Below are 24,295 nucleotides of genomic sequence, written 5' to 3'. Positions count from 1 at the left end.
GTAAATATGGCGCTGACCACAAGCAGCAACTCTAGGCTTCAAACCGGTTCCAATGCAGACCAATGAGTGACATCACACCTCACTATTTACATCTTTATTTACAATCTATGGTTTGAAGTAACTTAACCAATCATAATCTAGGTTGAAAAAGATGAAATACTGTATACTGTGTAGTCATAAATGGCACAAATCATGTTTCATGTTTCAAACACACGTCTGTGAGCACTTACACACACACACAAACGAAGAGAATGAGTCATATTAAGGAGTATAACACCTCTCCTTCCCTGAAGCAGACACAGTGTCACTTTCACTGACTCACAGTGTCACTTTCACTGGTCACACTACCGGGAGGCAGGGTAAAGATTGTGTGTGTGTGTGTGTGTGTGTGTGTGTGTGTGTGTGTGTGTGTGTGAGCTTGTGAGTTAATCTACCTCTCCACACACAACACCTCTACCGCAAAAAATACCCAATAGCTCCAAACACACACTTTTGTTTCCATCAGCCTGGTACTTACACAGATCTCTGTGTGCTATTGACTGCTCCATTTTTAACAACACTGAACCTACTTTGAACTGTGATTTCCCACCAAGGGCAAAACCAAACATTTCCTGTCTTGGACACAGAAAAATGCAAACATGCAGGCATACACACGTGTGAAAACACAAGGTCACACATACAGACGGGTGTCAAATTAAAAGGAAAAACCAACATAAAGTGTCTTGATAAGGTGTTAGGCCACCACGTGCTGCCAGAACAGCTTCAATGTGCCTTGGCATTGATTCTACATGTCTCTGAACTCTACTGGAGGGATGAACACCATTCTTCCAAAAGATATTCTCTCATTGGGTGTTTTGATGATGGTGGTGGAGAGCGCTGTCTAACACGTCAGTACAAAATCTCCCATAGGTGTTCAATTGAGTTGAGATCTGGTGACTGCGAAGACCATAGCATATAATTCACATCATTTTCATACTCATCAAACCATTCAGTGACCCCTCGTAGGATAAAGGTGATCACTCAGAACAACTTTGTATTGATCTGCAGTGACCCTTCCCTCTAAGGGGACAAGTGGAACCACCAGATCCCCTCACTGTAGGGGTCAAGCATTCAGACCTGTACCGATTATTCCTTTAATTAGTCACCTGTCTGTATTTCTGTGTATTACAACAAATGCATGTTTGTTATTCAGTACCGGTAATCATTTTATAAGGGATGAGCGGATGATTTGTGTCTTAAGTTTCACTGTGAATAGCTTGCATGATTAATCATATCTGATGTTGAGCCTGAGAGTCATTACAAGAGCTATGAAGGCCACAATTTAATGATCAGTATCACCAAATGACAATAATAGTAAAATAAATCAGTAATCAAATAAAAAACATTTCTCCTTTCCTGTCCTGTCCTTGCAGTTTGGAGTGAGCGGCCTCACCAGTTTCCTGGAGTTCACTGACAACGGCACTAACCCCAACATCTTCTTTGAAATCCTGGGAACAAATTATGGAGAAGATAGGGGACGAGGAGTCAGTAGGGTAAGTAGTTAAGACAGAGCCCCTGTGTGCTGAGCTGCTGTGGGTGAAGGGGGAATAATTTCTGCTCTTACAGGCAGAGTGGATTTACATAATTCCTGGATTTACTGTGGAATTTCACTGCACCTGCTCTCAACGTTATTTTCATCTCATATTTATTCAGGTATTTCTTTCCTTGCGGCTGTCACCCCTGTGTAGCAGAGTACAGCCCTGCTACCTTTATGTATTCACTTTTGGATTGTGCTGTATAGGATTACATTTTTCTAAACCATCAATATTTGAGGCAACAAATGCACAGAAGCAGTAATAGCTTCTTTATATTTTTATCTATTTAGTTCACAGTTAGTACCCGTCTTTGTTTTCCTGTGGTTAGTTGCTTGTTTATTTCGTACTTTTTTCTGTGCACGAGCAGGATGCAGCATCAGCCCAGCAGCTCACCTCTCCTTCAATAGAGCTTGGTGTTAATTGGATTAATTAGAAGCATTTTCAAGTGGTATTTGGTAATGATACATGCATAATGAATTTTAACAGACCCCATGAAAGACATCCTTTCCCCTCACATGCATGCTCACACATATTCATAAGACTGTTTGTTTATTGATCGTGTGTATGTATGCATATGTGTGTTTTAATGGCTGTGTAAATGTGCAGTCATGAGTTTGTATGTGTCTGTCTGCACTATTTTTAGAAATGTATTTGGCGCCTCTCAATCATCAGCTGGTGCAGTAAACTCAAAGCTGGAGTTTAAATTCTGTACTTACTGTATAATTTCCTGAATTCATGTGTGGATTAGGATACTTACTTACAGTATATCAATATATATTATATATATTTTCCTTTTCTCATGGCTTTGTTAATGTTCTGGTGGCTCTGGGATCTCTGAAGGCTTCCCTGATGTTACTGACTACTCCGTTTTGGTGAATTATGGCAAATAGGTATGAAAACAGCAGATATGGATTAACATTTGAGACCCAGACTTGCAAAGCATAATCCTTCATAAAAGTCCTTTGGACAGAGACACATCTGTGTGCACAGGTGCAGCATGTACGTGCATTTGCATACATACACAATCAGCAACACAAATAACACACACACCATGTCTATCCTCCATACCAGAGGGATCTCTTTACAGATAACAGTTGAGATAGTGAGCTGTGATTATGGATAATGTGGTGAGGCACCAACATAACGCAGCATGCCATCACAGACAAAATTAATCTTTAAAGCACAGCATAATTACATTAAGGCACAATCCCCTAATCAGAGGGCATAATTACTTCTGAGGGAATTAAGGCACTTGTTATACAGTATTCCTGCCACAGTCTCCCTTAATAATCTGAACATTTGTTGGACTGTCGTTGGGATTCAATTAAATTTATACATGGAATCAAATGACTAAAGAGAGGTTTATATTCCTCTCAGATTGTCTGGATATTAACTTTCTTTTGTGAATCAAGCCTTTCCAAATGATGTGGAGCCCTAGGAAATGGTTTTCATACACAGCATGTAACCTGCAATAAATGTAGGTCACATATATGTCAGGCTGGAGAAACAGTTAGTGAAAATAAGCTGGTTCTGACCATCCCACCACTTGAGAAGAAAAGTCTGAGAAACCTGACCCAGTATGTGAATAAATGTGTGAAAAGTGAAAAGGATATTAAAGCCGTAGGGAAGCAGTGGCACATACAATGGCATCCATCTCGTACTGCTCGCACATTCCATTACCTGCATTTCCATGTTCACATGTGCAACTGGGAAGATGTTATGGAAAATGTCGGCTTTAAGTATCCAACACAAGGTCAGACCCATTACCTTTTCATTGTGATGGACAAGGACAAGAACTGATGTGTATGCAAAATTATTTTTAAAAAAAAATCAAATCAAAATCATTTTTATTTATATAGCCAAATCACAACAGAAGTTACCTCAGGGCACTTTTCACATAGAGCAGGTCTAGACAGTACTATTTAAATCACAAAGACCCAGCAATCCCCCATGAGCAAGTATTTGGCGACAGCGGCTGGATGAAAAACTCCCCTTTAACGGGAAGAAACCCTGAGCAGAACTGGGCTCTAGTTGGGCGGCCATCTGACTTGACCGATTGGGTTGAGAGAGAAACAGAGCGAGGGAGAGGGGAGAGAGAGAGAGAGAACGAAGCACGATTTCTTTTCTTCAGGGGAGTGAAAAGGAAAAAAGAAAGGTTAAAGGTCATTGAAGTCTTTGATGTAAATCTATGAAAAGTATTGCCATGTCTCTTCAACCCAGATTTGTCTTCTCTTATATAGTGATGGAGTAACAATACTTGATTCTGAGGCTTATTATACTGAAGGTATCACCACTGTGCAGTGAAGATGGCATTTTATCATAATAACTGAAGTTACATTAGCTACAAATGGCAGCTTAAGTCACAAATATTATATAGAATACTCATTTGAAAATTAAGAATTGGTCTTGGTGTAATTGCTCTCTTCAAAGTAGCTGTTCTTCTCAATCAGGAAGCACAAAAGGCAAAATCCCAGTAGAACTAGTGTAAACTTCTCCATCAGTGTTACCCATACACATCTGGCAAAAAAATAACTGGATCATGAAATATATGTTAAATTCCTGGTATATTATAAAAATAGTATTACGATGACTCCATACTTAATGAATCAACTTGCTATCATTGTAAGAAAGCAACTAGCAGCAGCAATAGTGTAGCTGATTAACATGCAGATGCTGGGGTGAAGTGCAGTGGATGTTTTTAATGACAGCCACTGGTCAGGGGAGCTGTCAGATCCAAACAAGTTTCTCAGTTCAGTTTGATATTTGCAAAATATTAACCATGGCAGTATAAAAACAACCTTCAAATGAAAGAATAGTTTAATGTCATTTTTACAGATTGAAGGCAACATTCCTTTTTAGGGAGCTGTTGCATTTCAATCAAACCCAGAGAAGGGACTATTGTTTTGGCAGTTGCTATATTTGTCTTGTCATACATTTACTTTGTAGAAAATCTCTTGAAAATCTCCCATAATTCCACAGTTCTGTTCAGTGTTCCAACATTTTAACATTAGCATGTATTTAACATTCTCCACGGTCACATGATGGAAGGGTTACCGTATTTCCTCAAATAGAGGCAAGTGCCTTCATTTACCTCAACTGCAAAGGGTACCAGGCCTCTATTGGAAGAAGGCTTATATTAGAGAGAAGCCTTTATTTCTAATTCCCTGTTTTGATAAGTATATTTGCTCATATTTAAGTATGAAGCCTCCTTGTTTTCTGATCTGCTTCCATTTGCTCTGTTAAATGTTTGTTGCTGCAGTACCGGTAATCCACTTACTCTTAATTCTAGCGTTCCGAAAGCTGCAGCAGTGCACCACTTAGCTGTAGCATGCAGGTAGAATGCTCATGGATGTGTTCTCGCCGGCTTAGCCAAGTTTATGGAAATTTGTTTCATAATGATTTTTGTAAATGTGTAATCTGTAAATATAAACACCTTCCATAAATACAAAAAAAAGATTTGTAAACTCACAAAAATATTTTGCAAATATAAAACAGATCTGCAAATACACAAACGCTGTGCGCATTTACACAGGAGGCACAGTAGCGTAACTTCAGTGATTATTTAAATCTCTGACACACCGATAGCATCAGTCAGGATCTAATGTTAATTAACGTTCTGTGTTCTTCTACACATCCGATAGGTCAGCTGTTAACACACAGTCTACATTCATACAGTTAAAATGTATCCTACACCCTGCTTTCGTTCCCCCAGCTCGCTACATCAATGTTTACTGTTGCCATGGCAACAGATGCCGCTTCAGTAGTTAATGTTAGCTTAGCGGAATCTACATATTAACAATGAACAATAAAACTACAATACGACATTTCTAAACCAAAACAACTATCAACACCAATAGCCATTCTATCAAAGACCTTAACCAGGGTGCTGCCACTTACGTCATATCTTACAACAGTTAAGGTAGCCTCACTGAAACAATGTAATCAAACTAAACACGGTGCAGTACTACGTTAGTAAGAGTATACTACTAAAAAGATGTGAAATGCCTTGTGACTTTTACCAACCTGAAAGAATAAATGAAAAATATAAAGGATGAGGTGGCTGATAACTGCTAACTGAAGAAGCAGCCAAGCCACCACTTTAGAGAGCTGAACGTTGCCCACAAGCATCCTCGTGCCTTTCATGCTCAAACAGAAATGTATATGAAAGTGTGTGCCAGATAATATACACAAATAAACACACATTAATGATCACTGTATGACTCTAACATGAAACAATGAATGCACGTTACTTATCGCTGATTATTAAAAACAAACAAACAAAAAAACAGCTCATAGAAAGACTGCGTGCTCTTACTTTGAAATGCGGAAATGATGTTGTCAGCAGGCGAACACGTGCTATCCGAAAATGGCGGAGTGGTACATGTGGATTTTCGTTCAGAATGGCGGAAAATTTGTTTCAAAACTCTATGTGTGTAAAAAGCAAATTCACACGCGTAGAACAGAGATCCACAAATGTTTTTTCGATTCACAAATAAAAACTGCCTAACAAATGCCTGTTGAAAAGTTGTAAATGTTAGGAAGATATTCAAAAATGCCTTTCATTTATTTGCAAATTAATTTAATGTATTCACAGATATTTTTTTATTTGTGGAATTAGTTTGTGTATTTGCAGATCTTTTTTATATTTGCAAAATATTTTTGTGAGTTTACAAATCTTTTTTTTGGTATTTGTGGAAGGCGTTTATATTTACAGATTACACATTTACACACAGATTGTCGATCTGTTCACACAAATCATTATGAAACAAATCTATCTCCATAATTATACAACAGGCAACAGGAGTTTATCCACCATTGTTTTTTCCCCGGCCTGTTTTTGGGCCCGGCCTTTATTCATTCATGTCGACCATGCCCCTGAACATTATCAGAGACCTGGCTTTTAATTGACGACTGTCTTTTCTTTGAGGAAATACAGTTTCTGATGAATATTTGATCCTTAGCATTTCAAGACCTTCCTTAGAGAAATCTTCGTTCTATTATTTAACCGTTACTCTGTGGTAATGTTGTGTCTTAACAGCTGTGGGCACTGAAGTTTCACCTGACAATGACCTTTCCTGGAAGAAACATGTCTAACTCTTGAACCAAATTAAATTAACATTGGTTATTTTTCTGAATAAATTATAGACCATCACTCTCTCTTTCTTTCTCTCTGTCCTACCTCAACTTTCATACCATATGAAGTCAAATGTATTTCTCTTGTACCTGACTGCTTTCATGACACTTATGTGTCTTATGAAAAATGCGGATAATGGGTGCATCCCCATGTATTTTTTATGGGCAAGCCATTCAGTATCTGAATTAAAGATTTCTGAATCATGGAAAACAGGCGAAGAATCCGTCTCTACCACTGCAACCACTGGGGTATTGAGATATAAAGTATATATATATATATATATATGTGTGTGTGTGTGTGTGTGTGCGCGCGCGTGCCTGCCTGATAATACTAACTATACACCAGTGGCGGCTGGTGACTCAAAAAATTGGGGAGGACAGGGGGAAAACCAACATGGAATCTTACAACAATCTGCATCAAACTATATCATTGTCCCACCTGATGAAATCGGAGGGGTGGGGGGCAAATTTATATGCCAATAAAACAATTTGCTTAAGTGGTGTAAAGGCTGCATCTTTAAAGACATTTAGCATACACATATTGTCTTTAAAAAAGAAGTGCTCATTTTAGCCATGGAGTGGATCAAATGTGTCATTTTACCAACAAAGTGAAATTCAAATTGATAGTATTGTTCTATTGTGACAATAAATTTATGGTCTCATCAAAAACAGACAACATGTCACATGATTTACACGTGTTTCCTATATAATTTCTTAGTATACAGAAATATATAAAGTAGCACAAAGCTTATAATGTGATACAGGTTCAGATCAGTGCTGAATACTAGAAAGATTGAACACTAAAAACATTCACAGATCTAAAAGTGTAGGTTCACATCAGAAAGTATTAATGCATGTATCAAATACATGACTTACACACTCTTATCTATGTGTACGACATACAAAATATAGTCTACTAAGCTGACATGTTAACACTAGGGGTGTTAACATGAACACAAAACTCACGGTTTGGATCATATCATGGATTTGAGTCAAGGATCAGGTCATTATTAGGATCAGCAAAAAAAAGCACATTAAACAGCAGGTAAACATAACTCAAATGTCACATCGGACCCGTTAGATGCTGGTTTGATCGTTGCTCTTCAGAATCCCTGTTAACGTTAGTGACATGCTGTCTGTCCAGAAAAAAAATGAAAATGAAATACATTAAGTCCAATGTAAGAGATCCCGCCCTGCAGAGGACAGCAGGCACCCGTCCTCCTCTGTCCCCCACTCCACCTCCACCAATTGCGCCCCTCCCACCACCACTTCACACACTGCCCTTTCTCCTCCCGCCCTGCAGGTGTCACTGTTGAAGCATTTTAAACAGAATTTCAGTAATGGATTTTCTCCAAAGAAGAGAGAAAAAATACTTTATAAATAATGCTGAGATTTGTAATGGTTTATTTCAACCAAATATTCTTTTTTATATTTTGATCTCCCTTTTGCCTCTCAAAAAATAGAGGAGGATCAACCTCCTCTGCCTCTATGGACCAGCCTCCACTGCTATACACAGTGCTGTATACATATACTTCCCTAATTATGGTATTATTGCTACATTCTTTTGAGAATACCACTTAACCTGAGCTTTATTTTCTTTCCTCCCTCACTGTTCTGTCTCCTCTTTCAGTCTTTTTTTTTATCCCTGTTGAGAGTCTCACTAATGACATGCACACAATCCTGCTTTTTTGTTTCCCTATCTTGCCTTAATTAAGTTATTCTTCTGAGGACTTCTCTATTTATCCACAACTCCCTTCTCTCTTAATCTTTTCTTTTCCTTTCCCTTCCTCTATCCTGCCTGTCATCTTCCAACTCATTCCAATCTTCTTTTACCTCTTTCAGTCCTCAACCCCTTGTAATGCTATTCATCCCCATCATACTTCACACATATGCATACAGTTGTCTAGTGATAATGATAATAGTAGACACCTGTGATCGGTCATAATTATTACTGCTACACTGTGGTAGAATTGGCTTTCTGCTTCATTACCTTCAGTGGCTATACACAGGAACCTATATCTGTATCTCTATACATCTTCAGGCATGCCAGGCTCCACTGCTCTCTTATATAGAGGCGACAAGTCTGCCATGTGTAATTGCTTCGTTAGCTATCTGCGACATCTTAAATGACTTCAGAGAGGAAAAACGGCATCAGATTTATACCTGAGAACCAGCACAATAAAAAAAGGGTTGTGGCTAAGCAGGGGAAAAGGGGGATAGGGAGGGAAAGGGGGAGATTATGAGTGAATGGAGAAAGACTAATGTGTTGCTAAATTAAGGAAAGGGGTAGATGTGATGAAGAGAAGGGTAAAATGAAACAGGGCTGGAGAGGCAGCAAAAACACAGATAGATGATCTAATCCTGATAGACCTAGTAGCACAGGTCATAATAGAGTCACAACCATTACACTCTCTCTCGCACATGCTCAAGCTCTCTTTTCTCTCTGACGTAAGCACATATTCTCCATCATTTGGAGGAGAGACAGAAATATTCTCCCTCTTTAAAAGAATCAATGGCCTGCAAACTGCAGTGTTCTTAAATTGGGGTCACCTTCAATTATCATCTCCAGTCTCCTCTGACATATGTGGTAAATTACGTTAAGTGACTTCAGAAAATCACAAGACCTTGGAAGCCGCCTCACAGTCCTGTCATCTTGCAAGAAACATTTCTTCCATTACATGTTTTGAAGGATTGAAAGACATTCTTTTAAATGTGATGACTTAATGTGACCACCAACTCAAAAACAGATAATAGCTACAGTTCACTCAGCAACACACGAAAGCCCATCCACACACACTCATTTGCATAAATCTTCTGGCATGTTTGGAAATGCTAAGCTAACCCCTTTGGCTTTGCATGACAATTAATGTCAGCCTGCATGACCGTCAGTATGTAACGTAGAGAAAACACTGGGTTTCCATTCCTCTCAACCAAGGACATACACATGCATGCAGAGGAGATTTTCTATCAAACATTAAGCAGTTCAACTGAGTTGTAAACTGAGTTTATTACTGTTGACAGAGTCTTTTTCAGAAGGCTAAGCTATAGTGACACACCATGCTGTTATATTCCTTTTTCATAAAATATAACAGAGAAAAGATATTCTCCACAGACACACATGTTAATCTATGGATTGGGATGCACAAGCTGAATCAAGCTTCTCTATAGTGTATCTACTTGTTGCAAGAGTAGTTGTGAGTTTTTGTGAGCTTATGTCCCAGAACAAGGAGATAAATCTCTCATTTAACTTGTTCCAGCTCTATTGAATTTACCAACACGTCCTCATACCGAAACAACAGAATAGGTCTATTTCCAGTGACTCTCAAAATGACATATATGAGTGTTTTCAGGATCCTCTATAGGACGGATGGATGCTTCCCAAAATCATTACAAATCACTGTTAAAAAATTATGGTGTGACGGCGCTGTGGTTAGGTTTAGGCACAAAAAGCACTTGTTAGATTTAAGGAAAGATCATGGTTTTGGCTAAAATGATCACTCGAAACATGGTTAGTACTTCCTTAAAGTAAGGTAACCTTTGTCGTCAGGGCAACAGTAAACACAACTCGCGGTTGGAAACATGACACTCGTGGCAGATAGTGAAAAGCGGACAGGGGTCTCCTGCACTTAAGTCCACTTTTTGCCTTTCTGCCTAAACTATCTAGCCATCGTACCTACCCGCCTCCTCCTAATAAGGAAGTCACCTTATATTGATGTCATCTGAACTGCATCATAATTACTACAGCTGTTAGATGGCATGAACGTAACTATAGCTCATTTTTGCCGGCTGAATCTTAGACTATACTGTCATTTTTCTTGTGATGACAGGCTCGAATTCACAGTACACAACTGATTTTCATTTTTTATGGTTAGTGTCATAGAAGGATATGAGTTCTGTTTTTAAAGAGCTTTTCTTAGACATTGCAGTCTATGGGGACAACGTCTGTCTGAACAAACTATGAGAAGACTGGACTTGCCTATGCATGTTTTTTTGTCTTATTTGCCCTGGAGAGAACACAAGATCTTGCCCTGGACAGCACAGTACTCCCAAGACACATGTGTGGCAACTTTCTGCTATTTTTTTTTTTTTTTTTGGTTCCTTCCCAAACACTCTGGCTCACAGACTAATATCCTGTTGCTGGTTTCTGTTCAAATATTACGGCTCACAGTGCAGGAGTGCACTGGGATTCATCCTGATAGCAGCTGTTCAAATCAAACATGTCTGAAGTAAGTGTAATGGCTGTTACACAGTCGCACTAGTGTCTCTGTGAGGCTATAGCACATAGGGACAGCAGTGCCACGTGTACGGTGTCACTATTTCAATTCATCCTGAGGTGTGCACCTCATTTCCATCCATCCAATAGAAGTGGAGATATTTCACTCCAAACCCCATACTGCATGTCACAGTTATGGTGTTACTAGAGAAAAATCAGGGGATCACCAGAGTCATCCGGATACATTGTCTAGGAACCATGTCTGTAAAAAATGTACCAATCAATCAAGTATATGCTGAGATATTTTACTGGGTAAGTGAAAACTCTGACCTGCTGGTGTTGCTGGATGAGAAGGGAATTCATCTTCTGGGATCCATGGATGTCTGTACAAGATATTATAGCGATCTATCTAATACTTGTTGAGATTTTTCTTTCTGGATCAAAGCGGAAGACCGACAAACCAACTGACATTGTACCAGTGCAGCTAGCACGGCTAAAATTCAGCTCTGATATGATCCAAAATTACACACAAATTGCACACAATATAAAAACAAATTTGTGGAAGTGCATTTAAAGAAGTGATTAAAGTAAGTAAAGTATACATATACATATAGTTTAGAGAAAAAGTCTGTACAAACTAATCACTAATCACTAAACAGTTTATGAAACTGTGCATGTGTGTTCCAAAGGAAGCACAGTTAAGTTTTACTCAGACCTAAAATACCAAATAAGACTTAAATTAAAGGCCAGATCAAGATTTTCTGATAATATCAAATACTCCACGGTTGCTAACAGGAAAATGGTCATAATAAGGTGTTAAATGAATTCTGATTTTTTACACACAGCATGCAGATAGTGTACAGCAACCTCTCACACATGTTTTGATCATAGAACAAAATAGCGAGGATGCAGCTCTAAAGGGCAAGTTAGCCAGCGCTATTTTAGGGAGGTTAGATGGGGGGGCAATACTACTGGAACTGATTATTACAATTATGTAAAAAGGTCCTGCAGGGTGAGATGGAGAGGGTGATGACAAAAGAGAGGGAGGCTAGAGAGGAGGTACAGAGTGAGTCACACACAAAAAAAGGCAGAAAGGGAGATCGGCATCCTGTGAGTCAGAAAAATGAGACACAGTAAGTTAAGAGAGGAAATAAAGTAAAATAAATAAATCAGAGAGAGAAAAAGCAAATCGGGATGAAGACATGCAAAGAGTGAGGGGCAGAAAGATAGTGACAGAGAAAAAAATACCTCCAAGGGGAAAGATCCCTATTTCCCCCCAATTTTCCATCCTATTAGGTAGATTTGCATGTATCTTTATTCAGCGTGTCTCCCCTACCTCAAGGCCAGGTGGGAGATTGCGGAAAGGATGGAGGAGGTGGGCAGAGAAAGAAGGGGAGATGCAGTAAATGATGCAGGGGTAAAAAGAAGGTGGGATAGGGAAAAGAAAGAGGAGGGGAAAAGTGAAGACCAGAGAGGGAGGCAAGAGTGAAAGTCATTGATTTGTCCTGCTTCAGAGATTCTTTCCCATCCACTTCTCCCCTTCTCAGTCATCTCACCTGATAGCTGTGTGTGTGTGTGTGTGTGTGTGTGTGTGTGTCTGTTTTTATGGGGTAGAAGATGTTAAAAATCTGCGGGCCATTCTGACTTCTCAGAGGAAGACAAAGCAAATCACATCCTCTCTTCATACACAGACAGGGACACTTTGCCTGTTGGTTCAAAGATTCAGAGAGTCCATGTGTCCTTCTCCTTCTTTCTTCCCTCCCCTCCATTTAACATTTTCAGCCTCTCACCTTGGATCATTCTTCCATTTTGTGTGAGGTTTAGCCTGACGTCATGATATAGAAATGACAGAGACTGGTACAGGAGAACACATTTCTAATACAAGCTTAAGTTTGAAAGGCCCCCCATCTTTTCCACCAATTAAATAATTTATTTCTCAAAGATTTGTATATATTTGTCATTTTCAACTTACCAAATTTTAACACTTGACTTCAAAAGTTAGAATTAGGTCCCTGCCATCCTGTTGTGAACCAGAAAATCCAAATTTGAGGTGGAGTCTGGGTGATGTTGGGGTGAGGAAAAAACAGCTCATTGTTGAAGACATGTTGGTACCCGTCAGTCAAGGTTAACATGATCCCAGTGCCACTGTTAGAAGAGGTGACATCATCTTATCAGGCCATGAATCTTGGAGTAAAACACGGCTTTGTATTGCTAATAAGAGGTTGTGAGGGTTTCTCATTCACTTCAATGCAAGCAAGGTTTTTGGAGCCAGCATTTAGCGGTAATTAAAACACACTTAATTGTGGTATTTGCTTCTTTCTATAGAGAGGCTGTGTTAATTTTTACAGTGGCCTATGCGTTCAAGAGCACCTCAGTGCAGCTTTTCATTTAATATTGCAAAACTTTTAGTTTTATTTTGAATCCCCACTATCTAACACCAGCTCTGCATCAACTGAGTGAAAGTTATGAAAGTCATTTCCAATACAAAGATAAGGTAACAGTGAAGGTTTGATGTGTGGCGACTGAGCCTGTTCTACATAATTGTCTTCTTAAAGTACTCTGACATTTTGGGAGTAAGATAAAAAGATTTAATATTAATTTAATCTCTTTGCGTTCAGTACAGAAATGACGTGTTGAAGACAAGTTCAGCCTAGCTTAGCACAAACATTGGAAGTACAAAGGTAGCTCTGTAACTCAGATAATGCAGGTGGTTCTTGGATGTATTGGTAACGAGCTAACGAGATGCAACATGTAAATAACGCAACTTGGAAAGTATATTGGTTTTCGTTTGACTAAGGTTAGCTGTTTCCCTCTGTTTTGTCTTGGACCAATCTCGCTACTGAACGCATAGAGATTTAAGTTGATATTGATCTAACTCCTATTAAGACGGCAAACAAGCATATTTCCCTTAATATTGAAGTATTCCCTCAGGGCTTTAGTTCTCAGTCTTATCTTTCATCCTGTCCTTCTCTGAAGTGTGTCTGGGGCAGGAGTACTAAATAGCTACGTTTCCAGCCTTTGTGATAACAGCTTTTATCCTTGTGAACTCATGAATACTTGAGTATTTGCAAGCTTCTTCTGTGGCTTGATTGATGTCAACGATTTGTTTTAGCTGGAAGGTCGTGTCAATCATGAGCGAAGACACATGCACTGACCAGCAAGTTATATTCTGGGTGACCACAGCACAGTGGACACTGGACACTGATTAAAGCCGACAAACTGCCTCTGGTGTCCTTGGATCAGCCTAAGTGTGGCAGTGCATGTGAATTTTTTGCTGTGTGTGTATGAGACAGAAAGAGAGATATCAAAAAACATGGAAAGAGACACCAAGAAGGGGGGGAGTTTAGGAGAAAGAAGGGCTTGCAAATAAGTGAAGCAAACAAATATGAAAAAGCAGAAGAGTGGGAGACAGCATTTTTTAACTATTACCTGCTGTCACACAAACCCCATTGGGAAATTCATTGTGGTGCCAAACAAAAACACCCATTGTGTAAACAGTATGGGTAACACCAAACACTAGCCCGCCAGCCACTCATCTGCTTCTCTGTTTGTTGAGACAAGCTAGGAGAAGTTTTATTCCCCAGATACTCCACTGTCAATCCCGTCTCATGTCTCAGCCAAGACACACTCTGTGCAATAACATAAAGAAACTGAGCATAGGCAAGCTGAAACAGTATGATTTTTAAAAAAAAATTCTGCTACTGTATAGAGAGATGCTAATAATAAAATTCTGCTGCATGTTATCAATGAAAGAATTCAGGAGTCGATGTAGTATAACAGCTCCCAGACTCTCAGGAATGAAAGAAAGCACGCAAAAAAGAAAGGATGAAGGAATAACAGTGCTATTGTGTTTGTGCATACAAAGTTCTCATTCTGCACCTTACCTATTTCTGGAATACTGAGCGCATTGTCTGTATAAACCCTGTGCCTGAAAGGAAAAACATACAGAAAAGTGCTGAGGAAGTCAGCATAATAAATCTATGATGCCAGCCCCCTTCACCAACCTTTACCACTGCTGCTATGAGATATGTGATTTCCCTGTCTGCATTTAACTGGAACTAGTCTCTTTTTAAACCTTAGTACTGAAAGCGTTGTCAATTCTTGTAGACAGAAAAAAAAACAGACATTCTACATTTTGTTTGTGTACGAATTTTCTAGCATTTATGAACCTATTCATTTATTGTTTTTTCTTCAAGTGACTACTCATACATCTTGGCTTTCAGACCGAGCGAGATGGCTGTATATGAACACTGATGATATTTAGGCAGAGAAAGGAAATTACTGCCTGGTCTCTTTGTCTCTTGGATGTCATGTTATTAGTACAACGTTACTTTGGCTTATGGTAGTGAGAGAGAGAGGGAAAAAAAAGTTAGACAGGCATGACTGGGTGGATGGAAGAATAAAGGTTCAGAGAAATAAAAAGAAAGTGGTGGGGGTCTTGTCTTGAGTCCTGCGTGAAGTGATGAAGGAGGAGGGAGGAGGAGGAAAAAAAAAACGAAGAAGCAGCCATGTTTGAGCCCTCAAGATAATGTTTTTATTTAAGACAGGTCAGAGAGATGTATGGACAGATGAGTACAGAGGGAGAATGATGGATGGGCAGAAAAAAAACAGTAATAAGGAGATGAGATGGGTTGTCGGTCCTTGGGTTAATCTTGGTTACGTAGCGGATGGATGGATGGATGGATTGATGGATGGATGAAAGGATTGACAAGAGCAGGGATGTGAAGGAGAGATAAGGGGGAGGCCTAATTGCCTGTGACCTGGTAGTAAACATAGCACTGATAAGGTGGCAGCAGAGAATGAGGGAGGGATCGGTGGAAAAGAAATGAGAGTGAGAGAGCAGTGGTATCTGACACCAAGGTTGTGTCCTCGTGTTAAACATACCATGGCTTTGTGAGGAGGGGCAGACGACTGGCCTGGAGAAAGATGAGGGGAGGGGACCTTGTCAGAAACTTTGATTTTGCAGAGAGATTGATCAAGGATTACAAGAACAAGAAAGAGATTAAGTGAGGTGAATAATAAAAGTGGTGGAGGACAGAATGGTGAGCCTCTACCGAGACAAATGTGTCATAGAAGCGGGGCAGAACAATGTGTGTTAATATTATCTAGCCAGAATAAAAGGAAAAACAGAGCTGAGGTATGGTGGATCATTAGTGTTTGTCAGAGATGAGGTCTTGCTTCGCTACATAAGGACACTACCAGGCCAGAGCTCAGTATGGGGCAAAGCTGCCCACCTAGGAAAATTTAAACTACACTCCAACTGAAGAATACAAAGGAGGCTGACACACAGGAATATAGACTAAAATAATATACAGGTAGAGAGACAGAGAAGAGCACAAAGACCAAAACCTATTTTTTTTAAGGCAGTTTGCCAAGCCCACCTGAAAAACTGAGAAATTTAAACATTATGGCTGCCAAAGTCAAATTACAACAATGCTACAAGAAGATCCCAGTGCTGCTTTTGACACACTTGAGGTTGAAAATAACATGCTCATACTAAATTGACACAGCATTGTAATTTTAAAGTTGCTAATAGTCCACAGGATCAGAATCAGAATCAGCTTTATTGACCATGTATGATTATGCTGCAAGGAATTTGACTCTCAATGTACTTACACACAACAATCTTCAGAAAGATACACAAGGATAACAAGCCGAACAAAGATATTTAAACATAAACATATCACTGTTATGATCACTATTAGGATGAGTAACAGACATGGGTGAAATAAATAACAAGGCGCAGCGAGATATTTAGTTGTGTAAGGAGAACCTGTGGCAGGTGTCTTGGTGAGTGAATAGCATTACCTGACTTTACCTCATTTCACTGTGAAATTGGCAAATTTCCCATAAACTTTCCACATCTTCTCCAAGCTCAATCTGTGCTGGCTCTGTGACAAATATTCCCGCTGGCACCAGAAGAGGCACAGGCTTCTGCAATGATGGAACTGATGAAGGAGTTGTGTGAATTGATGGGGCCCATCAGCGCATCTGTCTCCCAGTGTCCCGGCTTCGACACCCTGTCCTTAACTCAGTCATATTGCCAGGAACATGATCCTTCTGTCTAAAAAAGAGCATCCTGTATGACTGTGGATTCAGTCTCGAATTCAACAGTAAAACCATGTCTCCTCACCAGACAAAAAGCACTCACTCATAATAACTAGTGCAATATCCAGTTGTTTTGTGATTTCCAGACAGGTTGGAGTTTATGCAAATAACAGATTTTTTTGTTGAAAGCCTAAAATACTTACTTTTCCTCTTTATTGTCCTCATGGATATAAATACTCTATATAAATAGCCCATATGTGTTTTGTTTATGGTATTTTCTTTCCATTATTTCCAATATTGCTGACTTTACAAAAGTGTAAAGTCAGTAATGACTTTCTGACTTTACAAAAGTGTAAAGTCAGTAATAAATTCAAATTGCTCTTTAAAGTATAAGCATGAATTTAGAGAGGCTCAAGCACACTAAAGAGACAGTAGAGAAACAAAGAGTAGCTGCGTGACTTCAGTTCTTAGGTATAATCCTGCCTCTAGAGGCCAATCATGGCCTCTTCACTCTTCCACTGAATAATCAGTAAATATTGGCCCAAAGCTATTAAGACCAGCAGCCAATTATTCCCCTTATAATTACCAAGACCTCATTTTCAGTATGAAGTTTTTTCATCACACATACACACTTAGCATAGTAAGAGTTCCCCAGGCAGCAGTTAACCCCCTAAGAGCCACTTTAGTAAGAAAATCTCAGTAAGGAAACAATATTTTGTTTAACCCAACCTTATTGTTACGGATCATGATATAGAACAGGTCATCATCACCCCTCATCATGCATCTCCTCTTCATTATAGCTGCAGCCTGTCTGTCCTTACACAAGAGAATGTGGATATGTACATTGTGTCTCTGAACACTGGGGACCTGTCCCTGATTGTTTTCCTAGCATGATGTGTACTGGGAAAGGTTGCAGTTCCTAAAGAAATTTAAATGAACTGAATGCAAGCTATCTGCTAATCAAAAAAATCAAAAAATCAAAATCTTGGCCTTGAAATGAAACCTCAAGCCTGTGGATTTGTAGTGACCTGTTTGAATGAAAGCTATTAATACGTTTTTGTAATTTTGTTAAATAGGTTTTTATCTATTTGAGTTCTGAAAATAAGAAAATTAATCTCTCTTTATTTTTGTCACTTTTTTATTTGCTCCAGTTTTTTTTTTTTTTTTTGGCGCGCATACACTGACACCAGACAGCCTGGTATGAATAACACATCAAGTCATTTTGCATGTTATGACTTACACATTTTTTGCTTTTCGTGTGTCATTTCATGCCATTTAGGTCATAAACTCGGCCGCCAAAAACAACCTGTAGTTATGTTCTAATGACAGGGGAAGTGACGTGAAGTAAACATAAACAAGTATTTTTTTCTGCCTAAACCTAACCAACGTTGTTAAATGACACACGAAAAGCTTAAAATGTGTAGACATGTCATGCAAAATGTCCTTAAAAGTGGCGTGCTATTTATACGCCATCCCATGAGATCACGTTGCACCACAGCCTATCTCAGTGTACCAGGGGACTGAATACCAAAACAATCATATCATGGAATAATCTGAGTGAATCACCACATGCCTACAGTAGATTTTCTCATAGGCTCAATATGCAGAGGCAATAAGGATTTGTGGTGTGTATGTTCCTGGGTGTGTGTGTGGTTACACATACTAAAGTGATTACAGTGGGGGGAACAGATTTGCATTGGTTTGATATGCCATCCATCTATCCCTCCCTCTTCTTCCACCTCTTGTCAGCCCCCCCCCTCTCTCATTTCATTTCCTCTCCTCTCATCTCCTTTCCCGTCATCTCATTCTGTGTCTCTCTCACTCTCTCTCTCTCTCTCTGTCTCTCTGGCTCTCTCTCGGTCAGGCTTCTCTGGCTTCACAATAGGCCCTTATAGGATAAAAACTCCCTGAATTATTTTAGTGTGTGACTATCCATGCTCTGCCCCTGGTCTGTCAGTCAGTGTGTTAATTTTCAAGCCTCAGACCAGGTCCAAACTAATGCTGATAAATTTGCAAACACTAACTTTTCTCTGTTTATCCTATTCTCTGTTTAATCTTCCAATTTCGACAAGTCAGTGTTTTCCATTCTTGAAAATTAGCTTTTTGAAAAAGCAGACAAAAAAGTGGGTGAATTCAACAACTCAATACATCAACGTAACAGTAATGTCAAGAAACAAACTGCATGGCACCTCCAAATCTTTCTGTGATCACTTACATTATATATTAGCACAGCTGACCATGCAATAGCACTTAAGCCAAGAAAGGACCACTTATCAAATATAGAGTACATTACTTTTTTTAACAAAATTTGTTTGTTATCTTAAAACATAGAAAATTAGTTGGCTATGAAGGAGTCCGGGCCGACAGAGCAGAGGTTTCCAGAAGTATTTGTAAAAATAGTCTTTCAGTTAAAATATATTTTTTGCCAGATGGAATGTGGGCAGAAAAGTTTCTTAAATTTACTAAATAGCTCTTGCAACCTAACAAAAAAAACCTCCTCCAACCTTTCTCTCTCTCCATCAGCACCCTCTTTCTCCCTTTTCAAATGTATCCATCTTACTGTGCATCTTTTTCTGTCCTTCCCTCTCCCCTGTCTACATCTAGACTTAACTCCCTCCATTTACAAGTCAAATTCTCTGATGACTGCCCTTCATATAGCATCTCTTTCTTGTCTCCTCTATAATGTCCCTCTCTCTCTCTCTCTCTCTCTCTCTCTCTCTCTTGCTCTCCCTCTCTTTCTCTCTGCCAGCTAGGCCTGCAGGCTTTCAGCAGCATTACAGCGTGTAAACCTCGGATTACAGCAGCCAGAGTCTGCCTTGCACTGCATGCCTCTGTGGTTCACAAATACACAAGTGTGTGAATACACACCCACCCACACGCCACTTACACATACACATTTAAGATATTTACATAGCGGTGGACACACATAAACCTTACAGACAGAAAATACGCTTATGTACATAGCACACAGACATACACATACTGTGTACACAAACAGCATGAGTACACATTCAGTACGCACACACACACAAGATTACTGTGCACAAACACAGACACCGTTCTACTCCATCTCAAGTTCCCTTAAATCACTCTTTACTCCCCATGTGGTTATACCACAGCTAACTCACCAGAGGATTAGCTCCCCTCTCTTCCTGTGTGTTTACCTAACTTCTCTACTGATTACTGCTGCCGTTAACTCCAGCTGCCCTCCCTGTACTTCACTTTGTTGCGGGCTACCTTACTCCACTTTGCAGGTTATGAAGGACACATATAAAGATTCCACATTTGTTAGGGCTCTCACAACATTTACTGCTGGGATACCCCTGAGCAAAGTATTAAATCTCTGTCTCCTAGAAATTACATTTAGAGAGAAACATTATGCCACCTGAGTGACATTTTTATCCTAAATGAAACAAAATGTTTTCAATTATCTGTCATGCCATATTTCATTTGTTTTTATCTGCTTTTGCAATACAATATTTGCTCATAGCAGCTAAAGCTTGATATTGTTTGTTATTATTGTCTGTAGGCGCTCAAAGGTTAAGGTTAGAGAAAGATTGTGGTCTTAACCTCTTAAACTCCACAAGGACGCCAGCATCCTAGGCCTCTAGCCGGCTCAGTTTTAAAGCTAGTGAAGATACTGGTATCACATGAAACCAGACAACCTAAGGCATCCATTGGTACCAACCATGCCATGCTAGCTTGTCAGGAAGGGGGCTAAATAACACTCTAAAGTTAGGCTAAATTTTGGCAAGGGAAAAACTGGCATGGCCATTTTCGAAGGGGTCCCTTGACCTCTCACTTCAAGATATCTGAATGAAAATGGTTTCTATGGATACCCAAATGGATTCCCATGCACTTTTGGGCAAAAACCATGCAGTTTTTTGCATAAAGTATAGATGTGTTATTTTTTCCTGTTCTAAAAATTGTGTATTTGAATATTTCTGCATACTGGGGTCCCTTAAAATTGCATATATTGGGTATTACTGGAAAGCTGAAACTTGTGTGGATTCAATGAGCCCAACTGTATTCATGTGTGATCATGTTTGTTTCCACAGTGGCTATTTCATAGTAGTGAGACCATTTTTTGAAACTTGACCTCACTGTGTAAAATGACCTATTGTGACCTCTAGGATACTCACAGCCCCATGAAAAAAGCCACAAACTAGAGACCTGGGACATTCAGAGGAAGTGTGGCTTTTCTAGGTACATTGACAATAAGGGGGTTTCTGAACTATTTTCGGAACAGAAGTGCTCGCCATCCAATCACTGAAAAATGCAATTCTTACTGGAATCTCCAAAGTTTGTGATACAGCATGAATTTTTCTTTGGTGTTCCTCAAGGTCTTGATGTCTTAATGTGGTATTTTGAAGGGATTTTTGACCATTTTTATCAATTTTCGAGTGGTCAAAAATAGTTTAATTTTGCACCAAATCTGTGTAACAAATGGTATCAACCCAAAAATTGCTGAAACAATTATCATGGGAATGGCCATCATACACTTCCATCATAGCCCGAAGCCCTTATACACTCTAAACTTTCAAAATTTGAATAGGCACCTGACCAAAACACAATGTTTATTATAGATTTATGACTAGAACGACTTGACACACAGTGCTGAGCTGCACCTCAAATTAATCTTCAGGTTCCTGGCTTTCAGATGATATATACCCCTTCTATGTGGCATATACTGTTGACCTGCTATCTCCCCCTAAAGATCCCCTGCCCCTCCCTAAAAAAAGACAAAAATGGCAAAAATGGGTGTAGACTTGAAACAGGTGACAGGACACTCACTTTAACCACAATTTTTCCCTAACCACAGTACTTTTGTTGCCTAAACATTGTGTACTCAATTTGCAAACCCTGATCTCTACAACCTCTGTGTGTTCAGTGGAAAAATGTAGCAGATGGACATAACCCAGGCAGCTATTCTGCAAAACACAATAGTTTATACATCGAATTTCCAAGAGGCATTGTTGATAAACCTTGAATGCTCCAGTGGAACTGTATATGTGACTTTGTGAAACGGTGTGAAGATGGTTTCATGAAGATATTTCCATGGTCAAATTAAAGATAACAAGTGGTAAAGCACTTTCTAATTTGCTCAGATGGAAAGGTGAAATGAGAGTTAGGAAACAGTCTAAAGAGGAAATATTTTTATTGCCTTAAGCAAAGCACATTAATAAAGAAGGGGCCTATTAATAATATGAAGATAATAAAGAGAGAGTGGAGATAATTTCGGTTATCGGTCATATGTACGTTTGAGGAACAGCACAAACTGTGTGTACACTCACTTTCATTTTTGTGGACACTGACTACTAATACTGAGTACAGATGTTTCTCATTTCATTTGTCAGCTTTACCGCTGCGTTACCATGGTCCTGCTGTAGCGTTAAAAGAGAGGGCTGCACTAGATAATTGTAGTTGCTAGGTGGCAACAAGGTGATTGAATCTTGTAGACAGGATTTTAGGATAATGCCCCCTCCGACCACAATGTAGTTGCAATGTCAGATTGGCACTGTCCATATTTCCGCTGGTTGACTCCACGGGAAGTGGATGGATGTATGTATGTTGTATGATTCCTGAAGATAGACTTTTCATTTCGGCTGAAATTTAACTTAAACAGCTCTTCTGTGAACTAGATTAAATAAGCTAAAGTAAGATGTGCAATGTAAAGTTAATGTTTGACATAAGTTAAGCGGTTTTGAGTGTTTATCTTGTGGCGCCCTCGTGGCAATTTACGCCCTTGTTGAGTTTGTTTCTCTGCCGGGTGCACAAAAGGCAGAAGCCCTGTTTAGCAAATTAATGCCATATATTTGTAGTTATTGTACATCATATGTTTTGTTAGATGAAGACACCCACTTCACATTTAAAAGTTTCTTCATTGTCACAGTAAGTATTTCTCAAACATTTACTGCTTCAACATTTGATATTCTGAATGGAGAAAAGTTGCCCTTCCCAGGGCAGTGCACCTGAAAATATATATTAGCTTTTTCTGGGCAGGAAAGCCCTAGGCAGAGAATAGGAGAGAACAAAGAGAAGAGCATTATGTGCCCTGAATTGAATTCTAATTCTGTTTTGATGTGAAAAGGTGGATGTACTTCTTTATACCACATTAGTTCAACTTTATCTTCTCTTAGCTTCCTTATGATGTTAAGGCTGCTGTTGCAGGTGGCTTTAACCTAGTTTTTTGTTGACTTAACCCTGATCTTACCCCACGTCCTCGCTGAATGTGTGTATTTATCTACTGCTGTAGAAGATGTTCTTTATTTCTTTTCCCCGGTCATCTGTCCATCCATCACTCTCCCTCCCTTTCAATCTCTGGTTTTCCTGTGCCTGTTGTCTTTTCCTGCTAGACAGTGTCATTTTACGGGAGAGGTCAAGAGTTGTGTTAATGCAACAAAACGACTGCTTTTGAACAAACCAGGCTCAGAGACAGGCCCTCGGTGAACAGCAGGAATCAGAGTGACGGGTGACAGGACTGAACATGTGCTTGTGTGTGTGTGTGTGTGTGTGTGTGTGTGTGTGTGTGTGTGTGTGTTAGAGAGAGGGAGAGAGAGAGAGAGAGTGAGTGAGTTTTGGACAGCTGAGAAGTGAGGGGTGCCAAGTGTATCGTCTTGCCAGAGTGGCTGCAAAACAGCCCCTAACTGTCCACACGAGTGACACAAACACATACACACACACACACACACAGAATGTCAGTGTCCATTTCTTCAGAGATACAGTACATGACGTCCAGCAGTCAGCTGTCTACCAGACCTGTCAAGGTTTTTAACAACTTAGTCACGCTTACTGACTGACTGAGTGACCAGCTCACTGGTTAGCTGACTAGTTGCCCACTGCACTGAACAAACTGACCACCTGTCAGACTGACTGACACACTGACTATCAGAGGGCAGCTGTTGTTTAAATTGACTTGCTAGGTGTCATTTTCTACTTTCTTAGCAAAACTACAGGATTAAACTGAGAAATCAAATGATAAAGATGTATTTAGGGTAGGGTTAAAAGCAGGGTTTTATAGGTGTTAATATTGAAATTGTTCATGCATGTGCAAAGAAATCCACCGCAGTTTGAAGTTTTAAGTACGGTGTGTTTGGATTTAGTGATATTTATTGCTCCAAATATGGCAGACAATATTATCTTACAGATGAACAAATAAAAAATAGTAGATCAAAGGAATTATTGATAACACTAAACAGTAATTGCATTCCATTGTGTACCCTACTAATAGTAGTTGTTTTCCTGAATCTGCCAGTGATGTGAACAATGTGATGTATGATTGCGATTGATCTGTTAAGAGCAAATGAAAGTAACATGCTATTATGCT

General features: G+C 39.4%; 1 protein-coding gene across 2 annotated transcripts in view; it reads left to right on the top strand.

The window, feature by feature from the left end:
• grid2 (glutamate receptor, ionotropic, delta 2) overlaps positions 1 to 24,295 on the top strand; it is a 554,413-nt gene that overhangs the window by 391,785 nt on the left and 138,333 nt on the right. For both annotated transcript variants that reach the window (XM_042421919.1, XM_042421920.1), the window contains one exon: positions 1,413 to 1,532. In XM_042421919.1, coding sequence (XP_042277853.1) covers positions 1,413 to 1,532 — 120 coding nt within the window. The remainder of the gene's footprint in view (positions 1 to 1,412; positions 1,533 to 24,295) is intronic.

The sequence above is a fragment of the Thunnus maccoyii genome, chromosome 9 (genome assembly GCF_910596095.1).
Source record: "Thunnus maccoyii chromosome 9, fThuMac1.1, whole genome shotgun sequence".
Classification (NCBI taxonomy): Eukaryota; Metazoa; Chordata; class Actinopteri; order Scombriformes; family Scombridae; genus Thunnus; species Thunnus maccoyii.
The sequence above is the reverse complement of the archived record's forward strand: the minus strand, read 5'-3'. Positions and strand labels throughout refer to the sequence as shown.